Source organism: Python bivittatus, unplaced genomic scaffold (assembly GCF_059951505.1).
Source record: "Python bivittatus isolate LINGU-HERP-01145 unplaced genomic scaffold, Pbiv_v1 ctg000570_np1212, whole genome shotgun sequence".
NCBI lineage: Eukaryota > Metazoa > Chordata > Lepidosauria > Squamata > Pythonidae > Python > Python bivittatus.
Window position 1 is genome coordinate 1,201,986 of NW_028277097.1, and position 26,457 is coordinate 1,228,442.

The 26,457-nt window shown below is 36.0% G+C and overlaps 1 protein-coding gene across 6 annotated transcripts in view; it reads left to right on the plus strand.

Moving 5' to 3' along the window:
- Positions 1–26,457, plus strand: part of PDE4D (phosphodiesterase 4D) — a 679,443-nt gene that overhangs the window by 460,812 nt on the left and 192,174 nt on the right. Inside the window, exons 1-2 of one of the 6 annotated variants that reach the window (XM_088152881.1) lie at positions 17,091–17,367; positions 19,664–19,740. The exons of 4 other annotated variants lie outside the window; for them this stretch is intronic. In XM_088152881.1, the coding sequence (XP_088009007.1) occupies positions 19,736–19,740 (5 nt within the window). In that variant the 5' untranslated portion in view covers positions 17,091–17,367; positions 19,664–19,735. Of the gene's footprint in view, positions 1–17,090; positions 17,368–19,663; positions 19,741–26,457 lie in introns of those variants that run through there. One more of the 6 variants, XM_088152879.1, reaches the window with a different exon arrangement.

Sequence of the window (26,457 nt, forward strand, 5' to 3'; positions counted from 1 at the left end):
TAGAAACAATATTCAAAAATGTTTGCCTCTCCTCCTTCTCTTTCCTGTCCTACAGTATGTTAGGGTCTGCTCAGCTCCTTTTTTGAGCAGAAAGCTGGTTACCTTCTATCCTTGTTGTTGCAATGGTCAGATTTGCTCTCCTGTTGTTTTTCATTGATTGTGTGAGAGCTAACTCTCAAAAGAAAGCTAAATCTCTCAGAATTATCATTATCCATTTTCAAAACTAGAATTCCCTAATTCATTTCTGGGAGTGAGAGAACATTAAGTATTCAGTCCTTTCTAGACTTCCTGCATACAGTGGAACTGACATCAGAATAAACTTGCATACTACTGTGCTATGCATCTGTGAGGCAGGCATGGTGTCTGCAGTATTCCAAGAATGTGTAGTGGGGGAGGGAAAGAACTACATGTGCTGTGCTGTTCCCAATATCCTAATTTTGGATCTGACTCCACCTCCATCCTTCCTGTATTTAGTTGGAACATCTAAAATCAGAATATGAAATAACTGCACCATAGAGCTTGCTGGAAGTATTTTAATTCCCAGCAGATCCATTGCAAGATAATAGCGAGGCTACCATGCCTGAGCTGCAGAAATCAGGATGACCACATAGTGGCAGCAAAGACATCCAGAGAACTCTCTTTGCTGCCATCTAGTAGTTGTCTGGATCTTTGCAGCCCAGATATGGTAGCCCTAGATGACATTAGCAGGAGCAAAGTCTAGAAAGCATTTGCCCTCTTCCCTCCTTCCAAATCAACCTCACTGGAAAATGTATAGGATGTTCCATTTTCTCTGTCTTTCATAGCAGAAGTCTGCTCTGCATTCACAGTCATGAAGAGTTGACTTTCCTTTGCAACACTTCATGAAATGAAGTGATGATGGTCACAGGACAATTCCAGGAAGCGTTGCAAAGAAGAAATTACTTCTGATGAAAGCGCCACACTATTGTAAGCCTTTTTTGTGGTGAAGGTAAGAGAAAAAGCTAAGAACCCCAGCCACTTTCTACATTTTAAGAATAACTTCCCATGCCCCTGAGATTATGTCTCAGCAGAAATCTGCTGGAGTGGAAACCTGCCCTGCAAAATGAAAACTAGAAAAGATCAGATTTACACCAGTTTGTTCATCCCAAGTCTGAAATGGCATTTTTATGTATACAGGTGAATGTTCTCAGAATCCTCTCAGTTAAGAATGCTGCTTGATTGAGTTGTCTGATTGTCTTCAGCTGAACAAACAAAGATTCTCCTTCATGATCCTGTTAAGTGTGAGAAGGTCAAAAATAAGACTGGCAAAAAGAGAGGCTGAAGATGGAGTGATCCTCTTTATTTTCTTTGAATGCATTTCTGGATAATTCTCTCATGTTCTCTGAATGCATGACAGAAAATTGCCTGAGCAGGGCAAGTTGCTTTCTAACGTCCCTGAATTGGCCACATAAAATCATACCTGTGAGAGTGCACAAAGGATGTTGGATAGAAAGAGGGTGTGAAGCAATAAAAATAAACTTGGGCAAAGTCTGTGTTCTTATCAGATTTAGCTGTTGAGGATATTCTTCAACATAAAGACATTTATATTAGGTTTCTGTTTGTAGTTCTGAGCAAACAAAAGTACAATAACTGAGGCATTAACAATAAAAATAATTCATTCTAAATTAGCATGCAAATATTATTCACTTAATGTTCTAGAACCAAACTGTATTTCAAACAATTCTCCTTTAGGTGACCTCATTCTTCAGATGCATTTAGGTACATACTGTAGTACAGCTTTTTGTAGTCTGAATGAGAATAGGCAAAGGAGATGTTAAATCTGCCACTGCAATTCTTATTTTATTTTTTGAAATACACACACGCACACGCAATGGTTTAATTTAAGGCAAATCCACTATATATCAAAAAAGAAGTTTTGAATGGTTAACTTGAGCTGAATGTAAATATGTAGAAACATTCTCCTTGGTGGCGAAAAGTCTAAATCCTAAATGTATAGAATGGCTACTCTGATGTATGTGAATTCAGCAATCTCTCATCACTTTGAGGTTGGCCATAGAGTGTCCTGGGAAGTGAAAATGCTCTGATATTACTTTGTCCTCATTTTGAGTTCTGATGACAAGCTTGTGACCGTTAGTTCTTTTGCACAAAGGTTGTCCAGTTTGTCCTATGTAGAATCCAGAGAAGGATTGCTCCCCTTTTGATGAATGTCTTGTCTTGTCTTGTCTACATTTCTTAACTTGAATAGGTGAAAAGAGGCTAACAGACAGGGGTATTTTTTAATAAAAATATGCACAAAACTCTATCCATTGGAACATATTTGAATATATTCTCTGTTTGAGGACATAGGAGAGCCTTGTTAGAGATCTGGAATTGTTCTTAGAATGATCTAGGTTTTCATATTTCTAAATCTATGGCTTTTACAAAAGAATAGAAAGAAAATACAATAAATAATGAGACAATGATGATTCTCTTTTGTGGTGCTTTGTATGCAAGATCAAATTACATCCAGTCTTAAGAAATAGATGATTTCTTATATGTAGGATCTGAATGCACACAATATACCTAGCCTTTAGATATGAATTATGGGCAACGTTAATAAATTACTCTAAAAGAAACCAATCATTTTAAGCAACCTGTGCTCTGACTACGTGAAATTGACCAGTTCTTGATAAATTACAAGATACATGAATTGTAAGCAGAGAATAGGATTGTGTATTTCCTTAACGTCTCATTAATTCTCAATAGAAGCTAAGACAAATAGTCATTAGCAAAGGTTATTGGAACTTAAGATTTAACCAACTAATGTCTTGCAAAATGTAAATATTAAGAACCAGCCATAGAGCAACAGATGTTGGGCACTAGATAAGCATTACAATTGTGTGCTTATTACATTGCCATTATTAAATACAAAACCTCCAGTGTTTAAATAGCATTACAGTTATGAGACAAATCAACAAGTCAGGAAATTCAAGCATGAAAGTGATGTTCTGGGGACTGACTGTTGCTTGATCATGAATATATATTTTCATTTGCATGAGAGACTGGAAGAAATGCTTTTAACATCTTCCATGCACAAGCCAAGAAGACAAATCTAATTCAAGTTAAAGAAACTGGAGAATTATATTTTGATCAATTCCTATTTTGGCAGCTGAAACAGATTTGGAGGTGAAACACACATCTACTTGATAGCTGCTGCAGATTAGATGTGAGAATACTTCAATAGAACTGAGTACAAATGGTCTTTTGAAATTCTTCACCAAATTTTTGGACCAAATAATTGGAATAATCTCTCTAAGAAAGGAGAAAGTCTTCAACAAAGTCTCAAGAGCAACACATTAGCACTGATAAAAGCATTGCTATTGTAAAACCCCAGTGAGAGGTATTTCTATATATTGTCTTCCTTCAAAAATGTTGGAAGCCAGTGATTAGAAAAGACATTAAGTAATTTTAATACTAATTGAAAGCCATTTTTGGACTTTTTGTGTGAAACAGAAAAAAATGAAATTATGTTGTAAACTTAGAGTAAGAGCTTAGTATAAATAATTACTTATAGCTGTTGTAAGGAAAATCAGAAGTGATTCTTTTTGTATTTTTTCTTTTCTTTTTTTTGCACTTTTGACTTTGTTCTTTTTCTTCCTTTCTATTCTTTCTTTTTTTCATTATCTTTAATATTAGTTTTCATTAGTTTTTATTGTTCTAATTTTAGAATCTAATAACATTATTTGAAAAAAAATGTTGGAAGCCAGGAAACTGCAAACCACCGAAAAGATGAAAGACATGACATCCTCACACCTGGCCACCTTGGCCACCTTGGAATTCATACTCCATTTATGAGAATTTCTCCAAAATTCTGTTCTCCTTTGAAAACATTTCTAAAGATAATTCTCTTTCATCAAATTGAATGAGAATGGCAGAAAAGCAGTGCAGAATTACTCTGTCTGGCAATCAATTTGTGGCTTTTTTTGCCAATTCCATCATTAAAATGACATTGACAAACTAGGGTGTGTCTAGAGGAGAATATCCAAGATGATAAGGGGTCAGGAAGGAGAAATCTATGAGGAAGGTTTGGGGTATAATTAGCCACAGAAGACTTGGAAACATGATAGCTATCTTCAAGTACCTGAACGGCTGTCGTGTAAAAGATGAAGCAAAGTTGTTCAGAGTTATTACAAAAGAGAGGACAAGAAATTATGGTTTTAAATTACAAGAACTAGAGTTCAGATGAACATTGGAAAAAAATTCTAATGATATGAGTTGTTCAACAATGGAACAGACATCTCTGGAGGTGATGGGCTCTCCTTCATTGCAAAATGTAAACAGATGTTAGGTGCTATCTGTTTGTGATGCTATAGCAATGGATTTCTTTAATGAGCAGGGGGTTGGATTAAATGGTTCATAAGATACTTTCCAGCACTTACAGTCTGTAATTCTATGATTATTTCTTAGATTCTGCAATAGATATCTATAGCTGGCTTGAATGAGCTGGTTGACCACCATATGTACAGATTATTCCTTGGCCATTACCACTATTACCAACTTTCACTTCCAGAATTTGTAACCAATAGGAACATAGAACCAAGAATATGTTAAAATTAACAACAGGAGTGCGATGACATCATGACACAGATCTGTTTGTTTACATACATTCATCCTGATATCTCTCAAAAATATGTAAGTCATAGGCTTTGCATCATGATATTATGATATACATTTTGTCACTTGCCCCCCCCCCTTCCCCAATGCTTGTTGAATAGTTGTAACTGGATATATCAGGAAGTCATCCAACTGGGGAAGGTTTTATGTGAATGGGATGTCTATTATTACTTTAATTAGATTGCTGTTGCATACCTAAGGAAATAAGTGCTATAATCTTCCCCCAGCTGGGGGCCTCCAGATGCATGGTCTTCATCTCCTATAATACCCAGACAGAACTCTTAGAGATGAAGTTGCCCCAATTGGAAGTTGCCCAGATTGAGAAAGCTATACTAATATCTTCTTTACATAGACTCCCAAACATGCATTTTGTATCAGTATTATTCTAGTGTTTATCACAGAACATAGTGCTGACATGATCCAGTTAATTTATAGTTCTTCAGAAAGAACCTAGGTTGGCTATTCCAATAATTAATTTAATTTAATTTAATTTAATTTAATTTAATTTAATTTAATTTAATTTAATTTAATTTAATTTAATTTAGTGTAGTGTAGTGTAGTGTAGTGTAGTGTGTCCCTTCATATTTTAGCCTATCCTATGACTGTCAAATATTCTATAGGCATTGGTTCAAATCCCAGAAATACTAGCTAGAAGAACATACAGAGCTGTGAATGGATGTGGGTTAATGGCAAAGATATATTTTACATGTCGAAATCGTAAACTCAGTATCTGACTTCTGAAGTTAAAGGCTATCCTATGTAGATCTTTTGCTTGGTATTTTGAGTATTGTTAACCCCGTCTGTTAGAATAGAAAATACTGGGCTAAATAAGGGATAATTTTAAAAGATCATTATAAGATTCTGTCCAATCCATATTTCTGGCTCTATTTTTCTTCAGCATAAAAAAGGATGCATAGATCCCAACATGAGTTGTTTGAACTTTTTCATTGTTAAAAAAATTGCCAGTACACATACCAGGCTACGGCTTTCCTATCATGTTCCTTTCATAAAAGTTAATCATTACTGTAAATGATGTGATGGTTGAATAAAAGTATCTGGTACTTATTAGGCATAATGTAATGAACCCAGATGCAGGTAACCTTAAGATAAACATGTATCAAAAATTATTCTTATCTCCATTTATGTAATTATACAAGCTTGGTTCTATATTGCTTAGAACACACATACACATACCCACACATTTTTCTACAAATATAGCCACATTTTTAGAAGGTAACATTTGATACGTCTTAGTCTTTCCTTAGGGCGTAGATCCTGTTAACTACCCCTCCTTATATTTGCATTCTGATGTCACCCTCATATATAAAATGAGCAGAACTTGTAACTCTATATCACAACACTGTTGTCATCATGTTGATGAAATCCTTTGATCCTGCAGATGCTTATCCTGTAACAGATATAAGCTTGGATGGGTTCTTACATTCTGTGAATTGTTTGGTTTTTGCTTAGTCTGTTGTGCAATAAATCCAATTGTGATTGACTTACCTAGCTATGCCTTTGCATGATATGTGAACCCATTCTCTGTGATACATACTTGCACAAAATATGTTGATGAAACTGAAAAATGACTATCATATTTAATGTTTTAATTTCTATTGTTTCTCTTAATCCAATTAAAAGAATAGTTATGTTTGCCTAGCAAAGTTGCCCCTGTCAGCTTCTCCCATATGATAAGCCATTTAGCCCATGTTCTGACTTAGCACAGTCACAGATGTCAGGTTTCACAACAGCACTTGGCTGGAAATCTTAGCGGTATGCTCTCAGACATGACTCGGCTAGATTAGTTTCTAGTTGCAAAGAAGAAAGAAGGCATATACATGAAAACTGGCCCACTGTCATACACAGGAGTCAATGCCTTTATGCAGATCCTTGCCCCAGTGTTTAAACTCTAGGCTTTTTCTTCCTGTCTTTCTTAATTAACAGATACTTAATTAATACTTAATACTTTCTTAATTAACAGATAGCCTTGGGAAGCACATGATTTATGTTAACTTAATGGTTCTTTCTAGCCTGGGAACTGTTGCTTCCTATCTCACCAGCTTCATTCTTTACAACAGGAATGGCACCAGGAACAGAGTATTGACCCTCCAATAACTCCTTCTCTGTTTGCATATTTCAGATACCTGGGGAGAAGTTCATTTAGTTCCAGACAGTTCTGAGGCTGTTCCAGGATAAACCTAGCCTCTCTCAACCAGCAGTCCACCCACCTACACCATGCTTGACTGGGCCATGGTGTTTGCATAATGTACTAGTCTCACCTCTGACCCATTTAAGCCTGTCCTGCTAATGGGGCATAAAAGCTGATGTCAAAATAGCAATAATTAGGTAGGACTGAATTAAACCTTTGAAATTGCTAAGTAGTCTTTAGTTTATGTCCAGTCTTCAAGAAGCTGCAATGATTGCCTTTTAATCTCTATGATTTAGTCAAAGTGCTGGCCTTGGCCTTAAAAGTTTAGAGTCGAAAGTATTTGAAGAAATATTACCTATTACCTTAAGAGCTACGAAGAAGGAAGACCTGCTTAGGAACACTTTGGGTCACCACATCTGGGCTATAAAAATCTGGATGACCACTAGATGCCAGCAAAGGGATAAAGAAAACACATTTCTGCCAACTGGCAGTTGTCCAGATTTTTTGCAGCCCAGAAGGATTGGGCCAAAAGTGGGTGTGTATTTCAAGAATATTTTGCTCTAGACTGTTTTTTGAATAGTTTCTGTCAAGGTGCCAGAGTGACAGAGGATTAAAATGCTCACCAGCAGACACAGATAAATAGGAACAATTGGCAGCTGATTTTCAGCTGTGTTTCTACCTATATCTATTTTGAAGCATTGTCCAGCAAAGGTACCAAAAAGCAATGGAAGAGCCAGGGAGTCAAAGAAACAAATATTCCAGAAATGCATTGCCTCACTCCTTCCAATTAATGGGAAGAACATCTTTCCTTGCCCACTTAAAGGTGAAATATTTACTCCACAATGAGTGTGATTATTCTTGTGAATAGAAACCATTACCTCCAGTACCTTTCCATTATGATTGCCTAAATGCTATTATTGCAACTGTGATATCCTGGATTAGCTAGTATTATTAATACCTGATTAATTTCTGATCATTCAAGGAAGGAGAGTTCAGAATCATGCCAAAACAGCAGCAATACAGTAGGGAAATATTGGCTGAAATAATTATCCTGGGGTTGGTGGGGAGGGGAGTTTAAAAAACTTTTTCAAGTGGCCACTTTGGCTCAGTCAGAAACACAACATTATCCCCTAGAATGTTTGTCAACCATTTTCATTTTGCCAGCTGAATTTATTAAAGGCTTTCTTGTTGGTATAGTCAATACGGAGTTCTTTCTTTTGCCCAATTTCCTTTTGCTCTTCTTGATGGAGGACTTTAAATATTTGAATTGCTCAACTGGACTTGGATATACTGATGTGACCTGGATCCAGTTACTTGGATCCCTGAGGCTGTTCTTGCTACAACTGATGTTTTTAGCATTACTTGTTTTCATTTGAAATGGCATTTGTATTTTAGTTTTAATATAAGCTGCTAAGAGAATACTTCTGGCTAGTCAGCAAAGTACCTGATTTTTGGAATCAATCAGTTGTCAAAAATAAGAGCTACAGAATCTGCAAAAGACATGCTGATTTCAGCCCTTCATTGGAGAGCTGTAAAATTATAAGCTATAAGGAAAAAGAACTTGCTTATTTATTGAATCTTTCTTTACCTTCTACAGCTAAGCAAGAACAGATTGCATAAAAGAGAGACATCTAGTGGATGTTTTACTGTCTGCCTTGCAGAAAACTTGCCTGGTTCAGTCCTATAGCTGTGCAATACCATTTTCCTGCTTTCCTTTCAGAAAATGGAATTTAACTACAGTTTCCATCTAGACTGATTTGAAACCCGTGACATTAATTGTAAAATTATTAAGACCTAATTCAGATATAGAAGTGTGGAATAAAGCTTCTCATAAAATTAATGTGGGAAGTGCTACAATATTTGGATGTTAGATCATTGTTCCTTGTAATAAAGTTCATAGAGAAGGTTTTGGTTTATATACAAATATTCTAAGGCAATTTGTGCATCTATATCTCATCTTTTGTAATTTCAGACATTACACTGTTCTCTGCCTTTCTGTTTTCTTATCCTCACAATTCCGTCTGACTCAAATTAAGGGGAATTACTGATTCAAGGCCATCTAATGAGCTTCACGATGGGGGGGAATTTATTAAATATTGCCATGCTTGTAGTATTTTAAATTCATTCTACTTTATTAATTTATCATTGATTTCATTCATATTTACGTTCTTTTATTTATAAGTGATCTCCCTTTTACAGAAGTTTTACAGAAAGGTGGGATAATAATAATAACAATAATACAGGTAGTCCTCACCTTAAGAATGAGTTCCATTCCCAAGGTTTGTCCTTAAGGTGAATTTATATGTAAGCCAGAACAGTATTATACAATAAGTATAAGTAGTATTGTGTAATGAACTTGGACCATTGTGTATTTAACTTGAATTTTGCTGCACTAGGCTCTGTTCTTAACGATGGGTCATCCCAAACCCGGGTGTTCTTAACCCGGGGACCACCTGTACAAAGAGAGTCTGCAATAAAATAGCACAGTGCAGTGCCGTGCGTATATTCAGGATTCCAACCAGCCCGCAGTGTCCATCCAGGGTACTGTCTGCTGTTTCCTTTCTTGCTTCCTTTTCCAACAGTATTTGTAGCAGCTGAACATTTTGATTCCTAATACTGTAGTGTTGTTAGCGGCCCCACTACAAGTTAATTCCTCCTTCCTCAATATTTGTTGCAGTTCTCTAACCCTTGGGTTCCTCCAGCCTTGCTGACACCAATCAGTGGTGCACAAATAGTTCTTGTTCTGGCTACGTATAGACCTGCATCCATGCTTTTAGCAAATGTATATACTGATACCAGCTGGAGTGTGTATTAACTTGGGGCTAGGTTATGGATTGTAACTGGACTCATTCCTGTGGCAATTTTCTCCTCATTCTTTTTTCCTTCTAATATCCATGTATCCTTGCAGTTACAGAACTTGGAACTGTAGTTCTATAACAAAAGAACAAGTAAATTCTTACATATCCTTAAAACACGTACAGTGTTTTCTTAAAATGCTGACACATGTAAAGAATTGTTGATTCAGCTAATAAAACAGAGTACTGTATAACAATAAATATGTCATTGTATTACAATGTTACAAAATATGGTGCTAGAACTGCAATCTATATTAAGGATGGCATTGCAAATGAGCAGGATTGTATAAACTCGCTGATCAAGAAGGGGGACTGGCATGTTTATTTCAATATTGTTCTATTTAAAATACAACAGGGCTACTTGATCTACAATGCAAGAACTGGGCAACCACTAGATGGCAGCAAAGAATCTAAATTTTCTGGATTTCTTAATTGTCATCTGGTGTTTGATTTTTGCAGTCCAGATGTGATAGCATGTATTTATTTATTCATACATGCATACAATTTATGGGCTGCCTCCAGTGTAGCTGTGAAGAAACTGATTTGGCAAGATTTGAAATAATTTTTAGGTACTTACAATTTATACAGCAATCATGTCAATGAAGATTCTCAGTCATCCAGGTGGAATTATTTGGAGGTTAAGTCATGGCAACTGGACTTCTTTTCTTCTGGTTTAATACATTTCACTGCTTGTCCAAGCAGCTGCTTCAGTCTAGAAAGTTGGTTGGGGGGACCCCATAAATGTCTTCCAGGGTGGCTGCATTCCTCACTAACATGATGGGCTCATTGAAGGGACAAAAGGAGATGTGATTAGGGATGTCTTTGGGATGTGGTTGCAGCTAGAAGCCAGAAGTCCTTGCAAATAAGAGGAATTTACTTTTAGGTTGTTCCACTGTTCTAGAAAATATGAGAAATTGATCATGGAGTGGCTGTAACTATCCAATGAAGGTCATCTATGGGAGGATAAAAAGGTCAAGATAGTGGTCATGACCACCCAGTTAAAGCTTCTCCCTGCACATTGAAAAGGGGAGGGCTTTCATTGAGCGTTTGAAGCTGCCATCTTGACTTTTGACCCCCCCCTCCCCCACAGACACCTCATATCCTATGAACCATATCTCCGACATAAGTTCTTCTCTCTCTCTGTATTTAGCTGATAGTGATTTTCCAAGGACAAGTGACGTCTGAAAAATCATGGCCTAATTTTAGCTCAGATGCAACTGAAGAACGTGAGCAAATGACTAGCAGGCACCTTGATATATTTCTAGATAAAATGTTGAAAGTGGACTTGATTCAAGAGGGAAAGCTGACTTCCTGTACTATTATCTGCTATTTTGAGAAGATACTAAATGCAAGCTAAATATTGCCTTGGTGGCATGAAAGCTATAACCAAAGAAAATAACTCTTATATAAAGTTGATATTATTTTTGCCAGACAATTGCAAGACAGGTAAAACCCTTGAAAATGTAGAAGTGAACACCTTCATTTGACTTCTACTTTGTTTTTTTGGGGGGGAGGGTTGGTTTTTGTTTTTCGTTTTTGTTTTGTACCTTTGAGTCAGTCTTGACTCCAGGTGACTACATGGACAAGTCCCTACAATTTTCTTGGCAACATTTTTCAGAAGTGGTTTGCCATTGCTACCTTCTTCCTAGGGCTGAGAAAAAAATGGCTGGCCCAAAGTCACCCAGCTGGCTTCAGGCCTTTCAAAAACTCCACCATGATTGAACTGTATGAACCAATGTTTTAATTCAGTATATGGTAACTTTTCACATTCATGTTCTGTACGTACCTAGCATAGAATTCTGGAAGTTGCTGTCTCAACCCATCTTGAAAATGCCAGGCTGGGTTTAACTGAGGAAACAGTCGAATGCTTATTTATTAGCATTAGATATGCATGTTGAAGATGCAGTATGGTTTATTGCATTTTAGAGTAGCCTTGTTTAGTCTCTAGATATGTTAGACTGGCTGACATTCTGGTAGTTGCAATTAAATGCATCTGGATTACACATCTGGATAAATACTAGAGTAGGTATTCTGACCGCATGCAGAATAGTACACCATTAAAGCTAGCTGTGAATTATCTGGCTTACCAGAATGAGAAATAGCAGCCTTTGCATAGGAAATGTTAACATCTTTTATTCTTACACTAACTTTCTAAGACCAGAGTACTTCAGCCCTGCTTAGATTGTGATAGAGCATTGATCTGAGGTCAGGCAACATCTCTACATCTGTCACATTGACCACAGAATATTTTCTAGCAATAAATGGCATCCATTAAGCAACTTAAAAATCTATATTATTTAGTAGGGTTTTAACAGCACAAGAACTTTCAGCACTGAACAAGAAAAACATCTCTGTGGAGGAGTTTTTACTTTTATTTTTCTTAAGCCTGATGTTATTCAATATACTAATAGTGAATTCATTCTTTCAGTGGAGACCTTTATATAGCCATAGCCATAACAGAAATCTCAGCAGGTTTGCAGAACATCAAAAGGGACCTTTTCTTTTAATGGGAATGAAACAAATCAGTCAAGCAAATATTATGACAATACATCCTGGAGGCAGTTCACACCAACTCTCTGTGTGTAAGGATGACGTGCATCTCTCTGATTACCAGTGACTTGGGAATGCTGCCTTAATTGGCAAGCTAATGGTGTGGATTTTACTGCATGGAGCAAAAGCTCTGTTATCAGTTGAGGCCCATGATAAAGACAGTTTACTATCTAAAGAAATGCAATGCCCCTGCACAGCAACAAAATTACCATTGCTTTTGTCATAAACCTGAGATGTCTTTAGAACTGTTCTAGGCTGAGTTCCAGTCAGAAACAATGTGGTATATAGCAGTTTTAGTGTTGCAGTAGAACAACTATTGATTAGGTGTGCTTCCCTCCTAAAATAGCTGTTTACTTGAAATAATGGATTATTCGTTTTGATGGGGTTTATGCTCAAGTGAGAATGCATGGGAATATTTCTTCAGCTCCAGTAAAAATGTCACCTGGAGGAGCCTATTTTAATTTTCTTTGAAAGATGTCATCATTTTTAAAGCCAGAACCCAGGACCTTTATTAATTATAACATTTGGTAATGCAGCTGAATTGAACAAGTGTGCATGTGTATGTGCATATGTGTCTGTGAAACCAGTATTCTTCAGTAGTATTTGCGGGACCGCCTTTTTCCAATTGTCTCCGCTCAAGTGCCTAGAATAGGCGTGCTTCGGGTCCTTGAAGAAATGTCATCTGATGGGATCTAAGAGGTGTGTCTTTTGCATCACAGAGCCTGCCCTTCACTGCTAGTTGTAGGAGTAAAGGCGTGGAAGAACAAAATCCAAGGTGTATATCTTTAAAAAATTAATGAGTTTTAGCACCTCACTAAAAAAAAAAAGCTGTAGTATTTGCAAGAATGAAATAATGATAGAAAATGGGTTGTAGGTGCAACTGTTGGGCTTTGATGCAGTCCCAGAGCCCACTTTTATTGGCACCAAAAATTGGTGCCAATACAATTTGTTGCTGTTTGTGATAAATCACTTATTTCAGAATTCCAGTGATAACATATTTAGATTTTTTTTTTTCTAAAGTTAGGACTAAAAAAGAAAGGTTAATGGATTTTTTTTCTTCAAATGCTTCACTGAATGAAAAAACGTTTGCATTTTCTAAAATAAATATATAGCCAATACTAAATAATTTATCTTCAGTTTCAAGAAAAAATACTGGGCGGTGGTGAAAAAAGAATATATGAACTTGTACTGTCCTCTCAAGGATGTTTAAGCCTTGGACTTCTAATTAATTTCAGTAAGAATTACTTTCACATGAATGTTTTATAATTTATAATTGTTTATAGTTTAAATATTCTGAAATATTTATTGCATAATAATATTAATTGTAGTAAGCTTCTTTCTTTAATTTCACTAAGACTGGTTGTGTTAATTAGTTTAAATACAAATTGTACCCAGATGAGTAAACTATTGCCATTCTATGAGAATTAAATTAATGCTATTAAGATTAGCACTGTTTAGATAACCTTGGAATATTAATGTTGAAAGCAAATAACATACTGTCATATAGTAATACTAAACAGCAATTGTATAACTACTGCAGTTTGAATAGAAAATCTTCCATTCATAGTTGGATTGTTATTATTCCATTATGTTTTGTGATAATGTGTAAATCAATGAAATTAACATGATGTTTGAGAGTAAGTAATATCTCTACAGTACAAAAGGATTGTTCTGCAATTGGAAACACTGCTGTTTAGAGGTTTTATAGCAATGAAATATGGAAAAAGGCCATGCAATTTTTTTTACCACATACCCAGAATCACCTTTTCTCCCCTGAAAATTACAGGTGCATGACCTGAGCTACGAAAACAATTTGCTTTAAGTTAAAGAAACCTCATTACTGTTGCCAGAATGTTATTTATTATATAGTGAATATAAATGTAGTGCATTAAGAGATTTCAGACATTCCATGTATTTATTGGTTTGGTTTGACTCAGAGTCCAGTAAATATAGGGCTTGGTATGTCATGGCCAGGAGTTTGTCATATTTAGGAAAAATCGTTTTGCATTTGAATGTTCTGTTTTAGAACTGGGACTGTATTCAGGTGCAGATAAAATTTACTGCTTCTATATATGTTGAATTAGGTTGAACAGCTATGGCCTGAAACCCCCAGGAATCCTGAGCAACTTAAAAACAGGGTGGTCACATTTTTTTATACCTTACCAAGTTTGCATTGGCCAAGTCCGAACACTATCAAAACTTGCTATGGACTTTGCCCTTCTTTTTGTCTGTAGAAGCCTGCCATTGTGCAGTGTCTGTACGTCAAAGTTTGAAAACCCCATATATATATATATATATATATATATAGAGAGAGAGAGAGAGAGAGAGAGAGAGAGAGAGAGAGAGAGAGAGAGAGAGGTTAAAAAGTAATTGTTACAATTGGTTGATTTATTTCTTCTCCACTTCTACCATTAATGAAATCATTAGGTTTTTTTTTTATTATTATTATTCCTGGGAGAGTGTGTGGTTGGGTTCATGTAAATTTGTTTATCATTTTATGGGGTGAAAGGGCTGCAAAATTGAAGGGCTGCCTTAGAGTGTTTTGCATTCATGGCTTTGTTATTGTCATTCATGATGAAGCCTGGAGCTAACTCATGGGTCCACCATTAGCCCATCTAGACCAAGGATAAACAACCTGTGGCTCTGGGACCCCCAAATTCCTCCTTGTTTTGTGAAGCTGCATCTCTAACCAAAAAGGAGTTTCATGTCATTTTGTGATTAAACACTCCCCCACACACATACACCAAGATGAAGAGTAAGTCCTAAAATAGGTTGAACCCTTAAACAATGACAATCACATTCAACCTCCCCCCCATGGAAAAACAGGAAAAATTGGTGCTAATCTGAAGTGTGATGTAGCTATGCACCATGCATGATAGTCCAGCCCACTCCTTCTGCCCTTTTCCCATATTATATGTGGCTCCTGGCCATCAAAAATTGCCCATCTCTGATTTAAATCAAACCCCAGCAGCTTTCCAAGTCTTCTGGCAAGGATTCTTTTTTTCTCAGCAGCTATCTGACTGATACTGATTTATTTCAGGACTGAATTTGGATCCCTTTCTATTTTGCCACTGAGGTATGGATTTTTCTCTCTGCCAACACTGAGTTTCCAAATTTGGTTTGCTCGTGTGTGTGTGTGTGTGTGTGTGTATGTGTGTGTGTTTTTTTAAATATGGGTGTGATTGCATTTTATTCTTTAAGTCTCTCTTAAAAATTAAAAATAACAATTATCATAGCAGTTCTTTATTTATCTCTGGGCTTCCATTTAACATTTTGTTTTGGGGTGAATAATGACATTCTATATGAAGTAACATATCCACTTCTGGCTTAGTCAGGATATATCTTTGGAAATGTACCTGGACCTTTAAAAATAAGTACAGCTGAGATCATTCACCTGTAAACAGGGAATGTTTTTTTCTTTGCAGTAAATTGAGTTGAGTTCTCAAAGTCATTCACTGTAATAAGAGTAAGGCACCAAGCTTTCTGGTTGGAAAAGCTGCCAGAAGGTCTGAAAATAATCTACCCAGTTGAGACACTCTTCTGGACTGGCTGATGCCTATGAACAATTATACCTTATTGAAATGAAAGGCTGATTAAGGCCACCCCTCTCTGAAAAGAGAGGATAAAAGTAAAGGTATGTTAGAAGGTAGTTTCCACATATTAAAACATTTTTCCATATGATGAGGGCATTAGGACCATGTGCAAGGCAAAATCACCACATACCTACATGTGTTTAGTTCCCACCACCCTTCTACTCTTCCTAGAAGAAAGGTGATGAAGATCAAGCAGTCATTTAACAGTTATCCTTACATTTTATATGCATGGATGGACTAACTGTTCTTTCCCACTCTCTCTTCCAAACATGTTCTGGGTGCTGGTGAGTCATAATCCTTTCACGTGATCTTTTAACTGACCCTTAATATGTGTACAGTAATGGTCAGAAATAGGCTCCTACTTTGGCCTATTACATAATATTTTAATCTAACATTTTCTTCTAAGTGCTAATTTGTTTTGGATACAATTTAGGCTGAAGTGTAAAAACTGAGGGTGGTTTCTTTCACCTTCTTTAAAGAGGAGAATCAGGCTTGTAGCCCACTGTTATCCTTGGTTTCTCCAGACAGAAACAACTAGAGTGTGATGAAAAATGCTCTGCCTTTCTATTATTTTTCTTTCTTTTTTTCTTTCTTTCTGGCTTTATGGTTCCAGTCCTAAGAAACCTGACAGAGAAAAGGGAATAGTCCCTTTTTCTGTCTGTACATAAGAAGGTATTTTCTGTCCAACAGGGGAAGTGACAAGAAAGGAACTAGGAAGAAGAAAGTATATGTATAAGTGAGAGAAAGGAAGGCCACAGTTTCCCACTGTTAGGCCACAGTTTGGGTTACCTATCATTGAGGTGTTAAGCACATAGTGCTAAGCCATCAACCAAGATTCATAAACCACATAGCTGGGTTCATGCATCATGTTTAGCTATACTAAATATGGCTGAAAGAGGGAATGTTCTATGTCACCCAATAATAGGAGTTCTTTAGATAATGTTAAATGGCTAAAACAAAAGTAAACATAAATAAACCCAGTATAAAACATTACCAAAAAACAACATAAAACCCATATAAATTAGCAAGACGTGTGAATCCAGCATAGGTGAGATTGATGGGGAGAATATTTTTGCTTTTCTCTTTTGGTTTGGTCTTCACCTAAATGAACTCAAGGCATTATTGAAAGAAAACACAGGTTCAGCAAAGACCAGATAGGCAGTGAACCAGTTTGGCACTTTGCTCTTGAGTTCTGTGGACTTTCTTAGCAATACATGTCACTGCTACCAGTTAATCAGGGCTGTATTTATAAAGAGCTTTGACGTGAGAGTTTCTCACTCAGTAGTAATGAGATAAGGCCTTCTGAACCCTGCCAGCTGCAGGAAATCCATGTTATCCTGTCTCCCTTGCCCTCTGTGTCAGCTTCAGTGAGGCAAAGCTCAGCTTCAGAAAAGGACATTCCCTTAGGCAGCCACAAGTGCTTTTATGATTCGCTTGAGGCAAGTCCTACTCTGTTGCCCTGATTCTCCAAACAACCCCGGATTTCTCCAAGACTGCAAATGGCTTTTCACTGGGATCCTCTGGAAATCTCAACTCTTCCTTGTCCCTCTTCAAGAAACAAGAGATTTCGTTTTTTGAAGTCATACAGGTACTTGATCTGTGCCTAGAGCGAGTCAATGTTGCTGACCTCCATTCTAAGCATAATTTTGTCTGTGGCCTCAAGTAAATGATGGTAGGGCTTGTGTGGGGTGGAATAGTCTTGTTGAACTGCAATTGCTTGCAATTATTCCATATAATTCATGCTTTGCATATTACCTAATAGGAATCTTCCGAAGAAGCAGCTTAACATAAAATTTAGGAATTAGTTTAACATTAGTGTATCAACCATGAATTAATACTTTAAAAGGGAAAAAGGAATATTTATTTAAAAAGAAGAAATAACCAAATTTAAACTAAAGAGGTTTTAGCCAGCTTTGGAAGCTGTGTAGTAAAAGTATGATGCTTTAAACTCTATGAAACAATATTAGAGGTTGCTTTCATCATAACAACTTGAGGATGTAAGGCAATGGGATATTCAATTTGGTGCATAAACTATCAAGTACAACAGAAATAATCCTTTTCTTATTTGTACTTTACAAGTAAAATAATTTGAAACAAAATGCATTTCCTCTGGGACAAGTGAGTACCGTATTTAATAAATGGGCAATGATTAAGAAATTTACTGTCTTGCTTTGCTTTGTTGTCTTTTATTTAGATCATTTAATATTAAAAACATATTTATAGCTGTTGCTGCTGTTAAGGTTATAATGTCATGTTTTCTCATTGATCATGAGAAATTTTTCTCATCAACTCACTGATGCTTACTTCTAAATAAAACATGATTCCACTCTTATTCATTAATAATTTCAGTCCATGTAATGATTCACCTTGTTTAATATTATATACACGTGTGAATGTAATATCTTTCCCTCCTTGGGTATACAGAGAATAGGCAATTAGACAGTACAAAGTTATATTAGGCTGTAATCCTTCCATGGGAGCAATTCTGATTGAATTTAATGAGGTTGACTTCTGAAATGTATAGGATTGTGTCGTATGGCTATAATCCTGTGTACATTTACCTGGGAATAAATTCATTTGAATTTAAGAAGGGATACATGTAGAAATGTGCTATTGAGATATTAGTATTTTTGCAGTGCCAAAGAATGTTATAAATGATTATATGCAGACATACTGTAGGTATTCAGTCATAAACCTAGTGTAGAGAAAAATACATTAATGTATTATTAAACTTACAGTGCAATGTTAAATGCCATAGGTGCAATAAAATGTTTTATAAAGTGTAAGAAAGAACAATTTGCTTGCTTGCTGTTGAACCACACATACATTTGTTGTGCTTTCAACCGGATTATTGCCAATTATCTCTTTGAATAAGGGAGGGGAAGTGATCCTGTTCGTATCTTTCCCACTCTCCATGACTCTCTGCTGGAGAGCTATAGTGTTATATGTCGACATGCTGAGATGCACTCTGGACTCATATCAAGACTGCATATTAATCAGTAATATTTTTATTACTGTAATAATTTTGGTTACTTTTTCGGCTAAACATTGAAAATTATAAATATAATTATATAAATATAATTTTCAAGGTTTAGCCAATATACAATTAGAAGGTATCTTCTGGACCATTAATCCAGTTCTTTGTTACTACTAGATTTTAATATTAAATGACTCTTCGTATTACGATAAGAATAAGCATGGGCGTGTTAAAACTTTACATACTTTCCTATGTTTTTTCAACATTTGTTGACATTTCGGTGCTTGCTATTTGGAGTATGTTATTGTGGAATATAGATCACATAATGAAATAACAGGTAACTATGCAGATGATGATTCTGTATTAAGTAATTGAGCCTCTCCTACGTGGGGATCCCCATATGGGTTGGAATACCAACGTTAGCTGGAATTGCAGAAGTGGAGAGCACTAGATTAAGGAAGGTCAGGGAGTATCCTTTTAGTACTTTGGGGTTGAAAATAAAACGGGGATTGGAGTATTAATATAGCGCTGCAATTTCACCAGCTTCATTCTTTCAGATATATTTCAAAAACTGTGTACTCTGTAGTCCCTCGCTTTGCTGTAACTGAAGAATACTGCCCAAATCAACTAAATGGTCTTTTCACATCAGTGAAATATTTGATAAGAATTTCAGCGTCCATAATTATATAAAAAACAGTTCTCGCAAACAGTTCTTGGCTATGTTCTATCTTTTGACATGTGTTACAGGATTTCTGGCAATGAATTTGAGAACAGAGAGAAGCAACATGAATGTTTGATAGTGCAATATTTTTAATTAGATTCAGAAGAGGTGCTTTGGAACATACAGGAACATGAATGGAACACCTGTCTACAACTCATTAAACAATACAACTCACGTCTTTTCTAGGATTGTGTGGCTACAGTGGAAGCTTCCTTGTGATCTTAGAAACTGATCGTATCTGTGGGAGGGAAATCATGTATGAGGTAAAGCATTGGATGGGGAAGATCTCACAGTCTCTCCCTTTCTTGATGAAGACAACATATGCATTTCATTTTTAGATGGCCAGATATCAGTGTATAATATTTTCTCTCTACTTTCTATCTAGCTGTTAGCAAGAAACTGCTATGCATTGGGGATTTTTAAACAAATGAAAAACCTTTGCTCGCCAGCTATTGACACCAACTGGAATAACAGCTATGTGAAGATTTTTTTCCTTTCAAGTTTTTATCTTCATACAGAATATAATTGCTGTAAGTTATTATGAGACTTAAAAATGAACCCTCGGATGAAGTAGAACTGATGCAGAAACAGAACCTACCTGCTCTGTGATTCCCAACCATAGTCACTTTTAGATGAGTGACTTCAGCTTCCAGAATTTCCAGCCATGGCCAGGCTGGCTGGGGAATTCTGAGAATTGAAGTCCACACATCTGGTAGTTGCCAAGGTTGGGAATCCCTATGTTGACTTTTTTCCTCAGCCCATAACATAATAGCACTTATCCAACATTTACCAGTTACAAGCTTAAGAAGTCTGTGTCTTTAAAGGAGCACAGCAATTACACGTTTATAGAGAATAACAATTCTAGCTCAAATCCTTGAGGGACCAATAAATAGGGTTTATCTTCTTCCAATGTGAGCAAAAATGGCACTAGACTATTGTTAATTTAAAAAAAAAATTCTAATTTTTAGTGTGATTCAGAAAATTGGAAAGCTTTTTAAGACTGAGTGGTAGGAAGTGGCCACAGAAGAACGAGGGTTTTTCAGTTGTGGTTCCTATATACCTCATCAGCCCTACTCATCTTTAATATACAGATAATCTATGCAAGGTCAAAAGAACTCTGCCTAGTTTAGTGGCGGGGGGGGAACTAAACATTTTTTGCATTTTATTCCTCAGTTTCCAGTTTCATAGAAGCATTCATTTAAAGTATTTATATACTATTTTTAGCATACAGGTTTAATAAATTATTATTATTATTATTATTATTATTATTATTTTAAATTCCAAATCTTTTATTAAAAGCATAAGATAAAAACAGAAGAATTAGATAAAGAATAAAAAAACAATAAAAGCAATCCATAAAATGAATAGTATTAGGGACAGTTAATTGGTTAAAAAAAATACAAACGTGTTTTTAACAGCTGCTTAAAACACACACATGTTGTTGCTTGGCATATTTCAAAGGGAGATCACCTCATAGAATGAGGGCCGTAATAGGAAATGCCCATTTTCTCATCTTTATGAAACAGCTGTGGTGCAGAGAGCAGGACTGGCCCCCAAAGGTCATGGGTATCTGGGAGGTTGATATGACTGAAGATCTTCTTTTAGATCATCATCATCATCATCTTAAAGGAAGGAATGCAGCCACGTACCAGAAGAATGGATGAATCACATGTCTTTATACAGTTAGATTTTCTTTTTCAATGTGATATGAAAGAAACCCCCAGAAACCATTTGTTATATGATTGTTATGAGACTGAATTAATCTGCAAAAATTGGGGCAGATAATTTAGATAGCAGAATAATAATGAAGGGTATTTGAAAATATCCAAAATTTAATTATAGGCAGGGAAAAAAATCAGTAAATACACAAAGGTCAGAACAGAAAGAAGCACAGTATCATATTTATAAGCAATAATACTTTATTTATATTGCAGTCCACTGAAAGACACAATATTGATTCTTAATTCAGATATGATGGGTTTTGATCTGGGAAGAGTCACAGACACATTCTCTTCCTCAACCCCTCTCTTTTGTTTCCTAGTTTCTATAGCTATAGACTATATGTTATTCAAACTGGAAAATTATTATTACTGCCATCCAGGATTGCCTCTAAATCATATTTTATAAACCACTTTCATATGTAATTTAGGAACAAATTCTGAATAGGTATGATGTATTTTTTTTCTGTCCAGATATCATAGTGAACTAAATTTATGTGAAGTAGAAAAGACAGTAGTGACTCCATGTGTAAGAGGAAATAATGCATACCTATGACATGTTTCTGATCCTTTCAGAGACTGGAAAACCAACAGTCTGTCCTTTTTTTTTTTGTAATGTAAAGAAAAGGAGATAATTCAGAGAATTTGAGTACAATATGATGTTGTCAGAGCTGCAGTGGAATGGAAGCAAAACATAAGCAGCTTTCCATATTTGTGGAAATTGGAAAAGTATTGGGGAAGCTCCATTCCTTAAGGAGCAAAGAGATTAGGATCTTGGCTCATAAAAATGTTCGTCTCAACATTTTAAATGGCAGCATTTTTCTTTGTAAGCAGGTTGATTGTTCAACCTCAGCTCTAATTTAAAATTGCCACTGGAACTGAAGCATAAACCCCACTACAATTTATTCATCAGTTCCAGAGAAATAAATAAGCAAACATTCTATTTGTGAAGAAAAGGAAATCCAATATTTCTTGAATACCAAAAACTGACATCAGGAAAATTGGGGTCTACAGTTGCTAGACAGTGCCCTCTTCTAGGGGTCTACAGTATATCCCAGTGGATTAACAGACATTTGTTTCTTAGTACACATCCTTTCTAGGAAGGTAGAAACAACTAAATGTCTCTGAGCCTGCTTTACATAATACTGTATTCCCATGTGTCCAAGTCCTGGAAAATAATAATAGTGGCTATTGAAATAATGGACAGTTGAGTACTGTTTTATGTGTTCTTTTGTTTTACTCCCTGCTTTAGTTTCCTCCTTTGGTTTCCACCTAGGATGTTTCTTCTGGCTATGAAGTCTTGTCATGTGGTAATGAACAGCTGCCAACCATTGACTTTTCTAAGTATATGTGTGGAAGTGTATGCTAAAAGAGAGAAAGGACTCTGAGAAACTCAGTCTAATCATTTAATTATTCCACGTAGCACTACAATCTTCCCCTAAGTCTTTATTATTCAGTTTGTCTCAAACAAGTTATTTTATTAAGGCTGTTGCTAATGAACCTGCAGATATATTAACCACAAATAAATATTTAGACCAGAGCTGACAAAGATACAGCCTGGAAATTTATTAGGACCCTTCAGGAAACCAGTTAATCCTACCACAATATACATAAATTACTGAACTATCTTCAGGATCCAGGAAGCAAAACCAGAGGGCTGTCCTACTCATGGGACTTATAGTTTACCCCTTCTGCGTTGCCTTTAAATAAGCAGCACACCTCAAGGCGTGTAGAGAAAGTGGTTGGAGTTGGGTATTTAAACCATAATGTGGTTTGTTTGGTTTGCCAAGGTTTGTTGTGGGAATCCAGCCATTGTGATTTATAAAGAATAGTGTATGGCTTTGTGCAAGGTATGAATTCATTTATGATACGTAAGGATTATATGTGAGCCAGACCATTATGGTATATGTCCATCTCTGCAAGGATTCTTGAATGTAATGGTGTGAGTCTAGAGTGAAGGTTCAGGGACAGTTTTCTGCCATCTTTCAGAAACACAGTGAAAGCTTCAGTAGTTTTTCTTCCCAAATGAAGTGACTGACAAAGGCCCTTGGCATTATCCTTTTCCATTCTAAAGAATAGTTAATTGGAGATCTTCCATAATTACGAGTTACCTCAAAAAGAATGTACTGGATTTGCCTAAACAAGAAAATGGTGTGATTAGCAAAAAGATTAAGTTTTTTTTTTTAAATGTTTATTTTAACCTATTACAGTCATATTATCCCTAGCTAGAAGGTTGGCTGGAAATGATATGGGAGCAATCCAATATATTTGAAAGGCATTGGCTTGGAAAGGCAGTTTCAGGTATAAATGTAAAATATCTGCAGAAACAGCAAACAAGGCATGGATCAAATTACACCAAATCCTGAATTTAGTTAACCATGTTTTGTTGACTAAACTTACAACTGTCTGGGTCCACACATCACACTAGCTTGTAAATCATGAATTCCAAACCATACCTGGCTTCTGACTACAGGGAAAGAGACTAGTTCAGACAAAAACAGCCTGAATCCAGGTTAGTTCATTTCAGTAAAGTGATGGGAGAAGACTCTTCTCTGACCCAGAAGTCTTGAGTTCATTTCATCTTGTGGGGAGGAGAAGGAGGCACAAAGCTTGAGATTTGTACTCACTATAAATAAGGCTTGCACACTAGATCGGACAGTTGCTGTGCTTCTTTGTTAAATGGCTTTTCTAGTTCTTGAAATAAAGTTACCAGACTACAGTTCCACAATCATCAGTTTAGTGTCAGATGTTGAAACCAGAATGTCCTCTTCAAGACATTTTCATGTCTTTCAGAATAGATAGGAAAAATAAAAAAAATCTTTAGACTCCACCCATTTCTAGGGAGGTGCTAATTGACTTTTGTTTTATTTTTTATTCTTCCTGCAAAGATGTCTTTAAATTTAAGAACTTTGACAATAACATATCAGAAACCGTAAGAGCATTATAAATAGAACAGTCATCAGATCTGATACTAGATACACCAAGCAAACATGTTGACACAAGTACAGCATCTTCTGTGCCAGAACAGAGCTTCTTAGGAACTGCATGTATGGATAAAACAAGTATCAGTCTGAATGCTGTATGGTTATTTGCTTAGCACTAGCCAATTGTGGCAGTGACTTTTTAAAAAAAATACACTAAAAATATATATTTGTTTCTTATTTATTTATTTAATTTTACTTATAAGTTATTAAAACATTCCAAAAGTATCCAAGTCCATGTAAAAATACCCTGATCAAGACTTAGTCCCTTATGGATACTGTATTTTTTTCTTCTTTTTGTCCCTTATAGGGATAGTCCCCTCACTCCCCACAATAGTCCCAAACTTTCCACAGGAGACTGAGGGAGGAAAAAAACTCTTGGCCACGGACTAAAGGAAAAAAAATTCAAATATGCTCAGCCATCTGCTCTCACATCAATGCTGCTTCAGGGAATCCATAGCAATTTTTCTATGGTATAGCAAAAAGGGTGGAACTTGTCAGCTGACATCTACAAACCCCAACCCTCTTGATCAGGAGTTCCAGGGAATTTTTTAATGAACAGGTTCCATGGCCTGAAAAAGTTTGAAAACCCCTGCGCTAGGTGACTGATTGATTGTAACTGAACCAAACTAAAAATAAAATGACTTTTAGATACTGGCAGTATAAAGATTGCCTAAAGAGAGCCATATGAGGTTATTCGTCATGTGAAGCCATGTCAATTGTTTGCAAATATGAGCTGCTGCTGTGCAAAACTTTGTAACATTATACTTTATCTAAAATCCTAATTTGATTTGTGATTAACTCATGAGGTCATTTTGCAACAGAATTGGCAAAAATTGAAGTCCTCAAGCACCTATTATTAGAATTTCCATACCTGATATAGCTAGAAGCTTAGAATTCCAGGGAGTTAATTAAAAGGTAATCTTTCATTGCTTGAATTTTGCTTAAAAGCACAATTAAAACTTTTTTACTTGAATGAATTATCTTTGAACTTTGATAGAGACCAAATGTATACTTGGTTTCCTGAAGTTTGGGTTGCCATATGGATTTTCTTTTTCTCTTGATATTTGTCCTCATTGATTATCTGAACTGAGAACTTCATGCTTTAATTTTCCTGATTCATCTATAGAATGTGGTGTTTATTGCTATGCATTTTTCCCAATGTGTAGCTATTTCCAGAATGAAGCTGTGCCAAAATGGAGAAGTGAAACTCTCATAAAAGGGTGTATAATTTTGGATGAGGGCCACTCTCCATCTTTGAGTGGAATGTCAACCTAGTGAGACTCTGATGCATTCTCACCATCCAAACAATTGCTATAATATAACAGTCATCTTAAAATGTTACACAGTATTTCAAATTTTGGGTGAAGGTGAGGTTGACTGATTCCGGTTGATAGGTTTAGTACCTATAGTTGTAAAAATGGCAAAATATTGCAAAGCATTGATACACGGGCACTTTATTGAGTATGACACAGATGGTACCTTTATTTACACTATTACGTGAGCCAAATGGATGTATTATCATTGGAGTTCTGTTTCAAAACATATCTATCAGTTCATATTAATGCCAGCTGTCTATTACTATGTGAATCATCAGAGAAACTAGTTTCATGTTTCACTTGAAAAGCTGGTAACTAAAGCATGCCTGAAGGTACATTTGGATACAGCCATTACCTGCATGCCCCATGCTGCCACCAAGTACTCTAAAATCAAGAACTAGCATACAGCAATGTTTGCAAATCTCTATGGACAGCCATAGAGGGTCTTTGCATAATTTGTCCAAACTAAGATAATGTGACCATAATAATCTGTGCTTCAAGTGAGAACTCTGAATTGATTTATGATCCATTTGTTTGTTTTCTTGGCTGTCCACAATGTTCTCAGGAATCTTCTTCAACACAAATTTTCAAATCTGTCAATATTTTTCCTATCCTGCTTCTTCAAAGTCCAATTTTTGCTTCCATAGAGTGTCACGGAATATGATTTCTGACATGGTTCTGATCTTTGAAGACATTTGAATGTCTTTTCCGAGGCCTTCATGACTACTCTACCAAGTGCTAGTCTGTGGCATCTTTCTTGACTGCTTGTTCCTTTACTATTGATGTTTGATCCTAAAAGGCAGACACTATCCACCACTTCAGTATCTTCATTGTCAGTTCTAAGGCTGGTTGTTCTACCTGTTGTTGGTAGTTTGGTCTTTATTTTTAATTTTAGTCCCATTTTTTCATTGTGCTTTTGTTACTAGAACTTGCAGATCCTTTACATTTTCAGCTATCAGGGT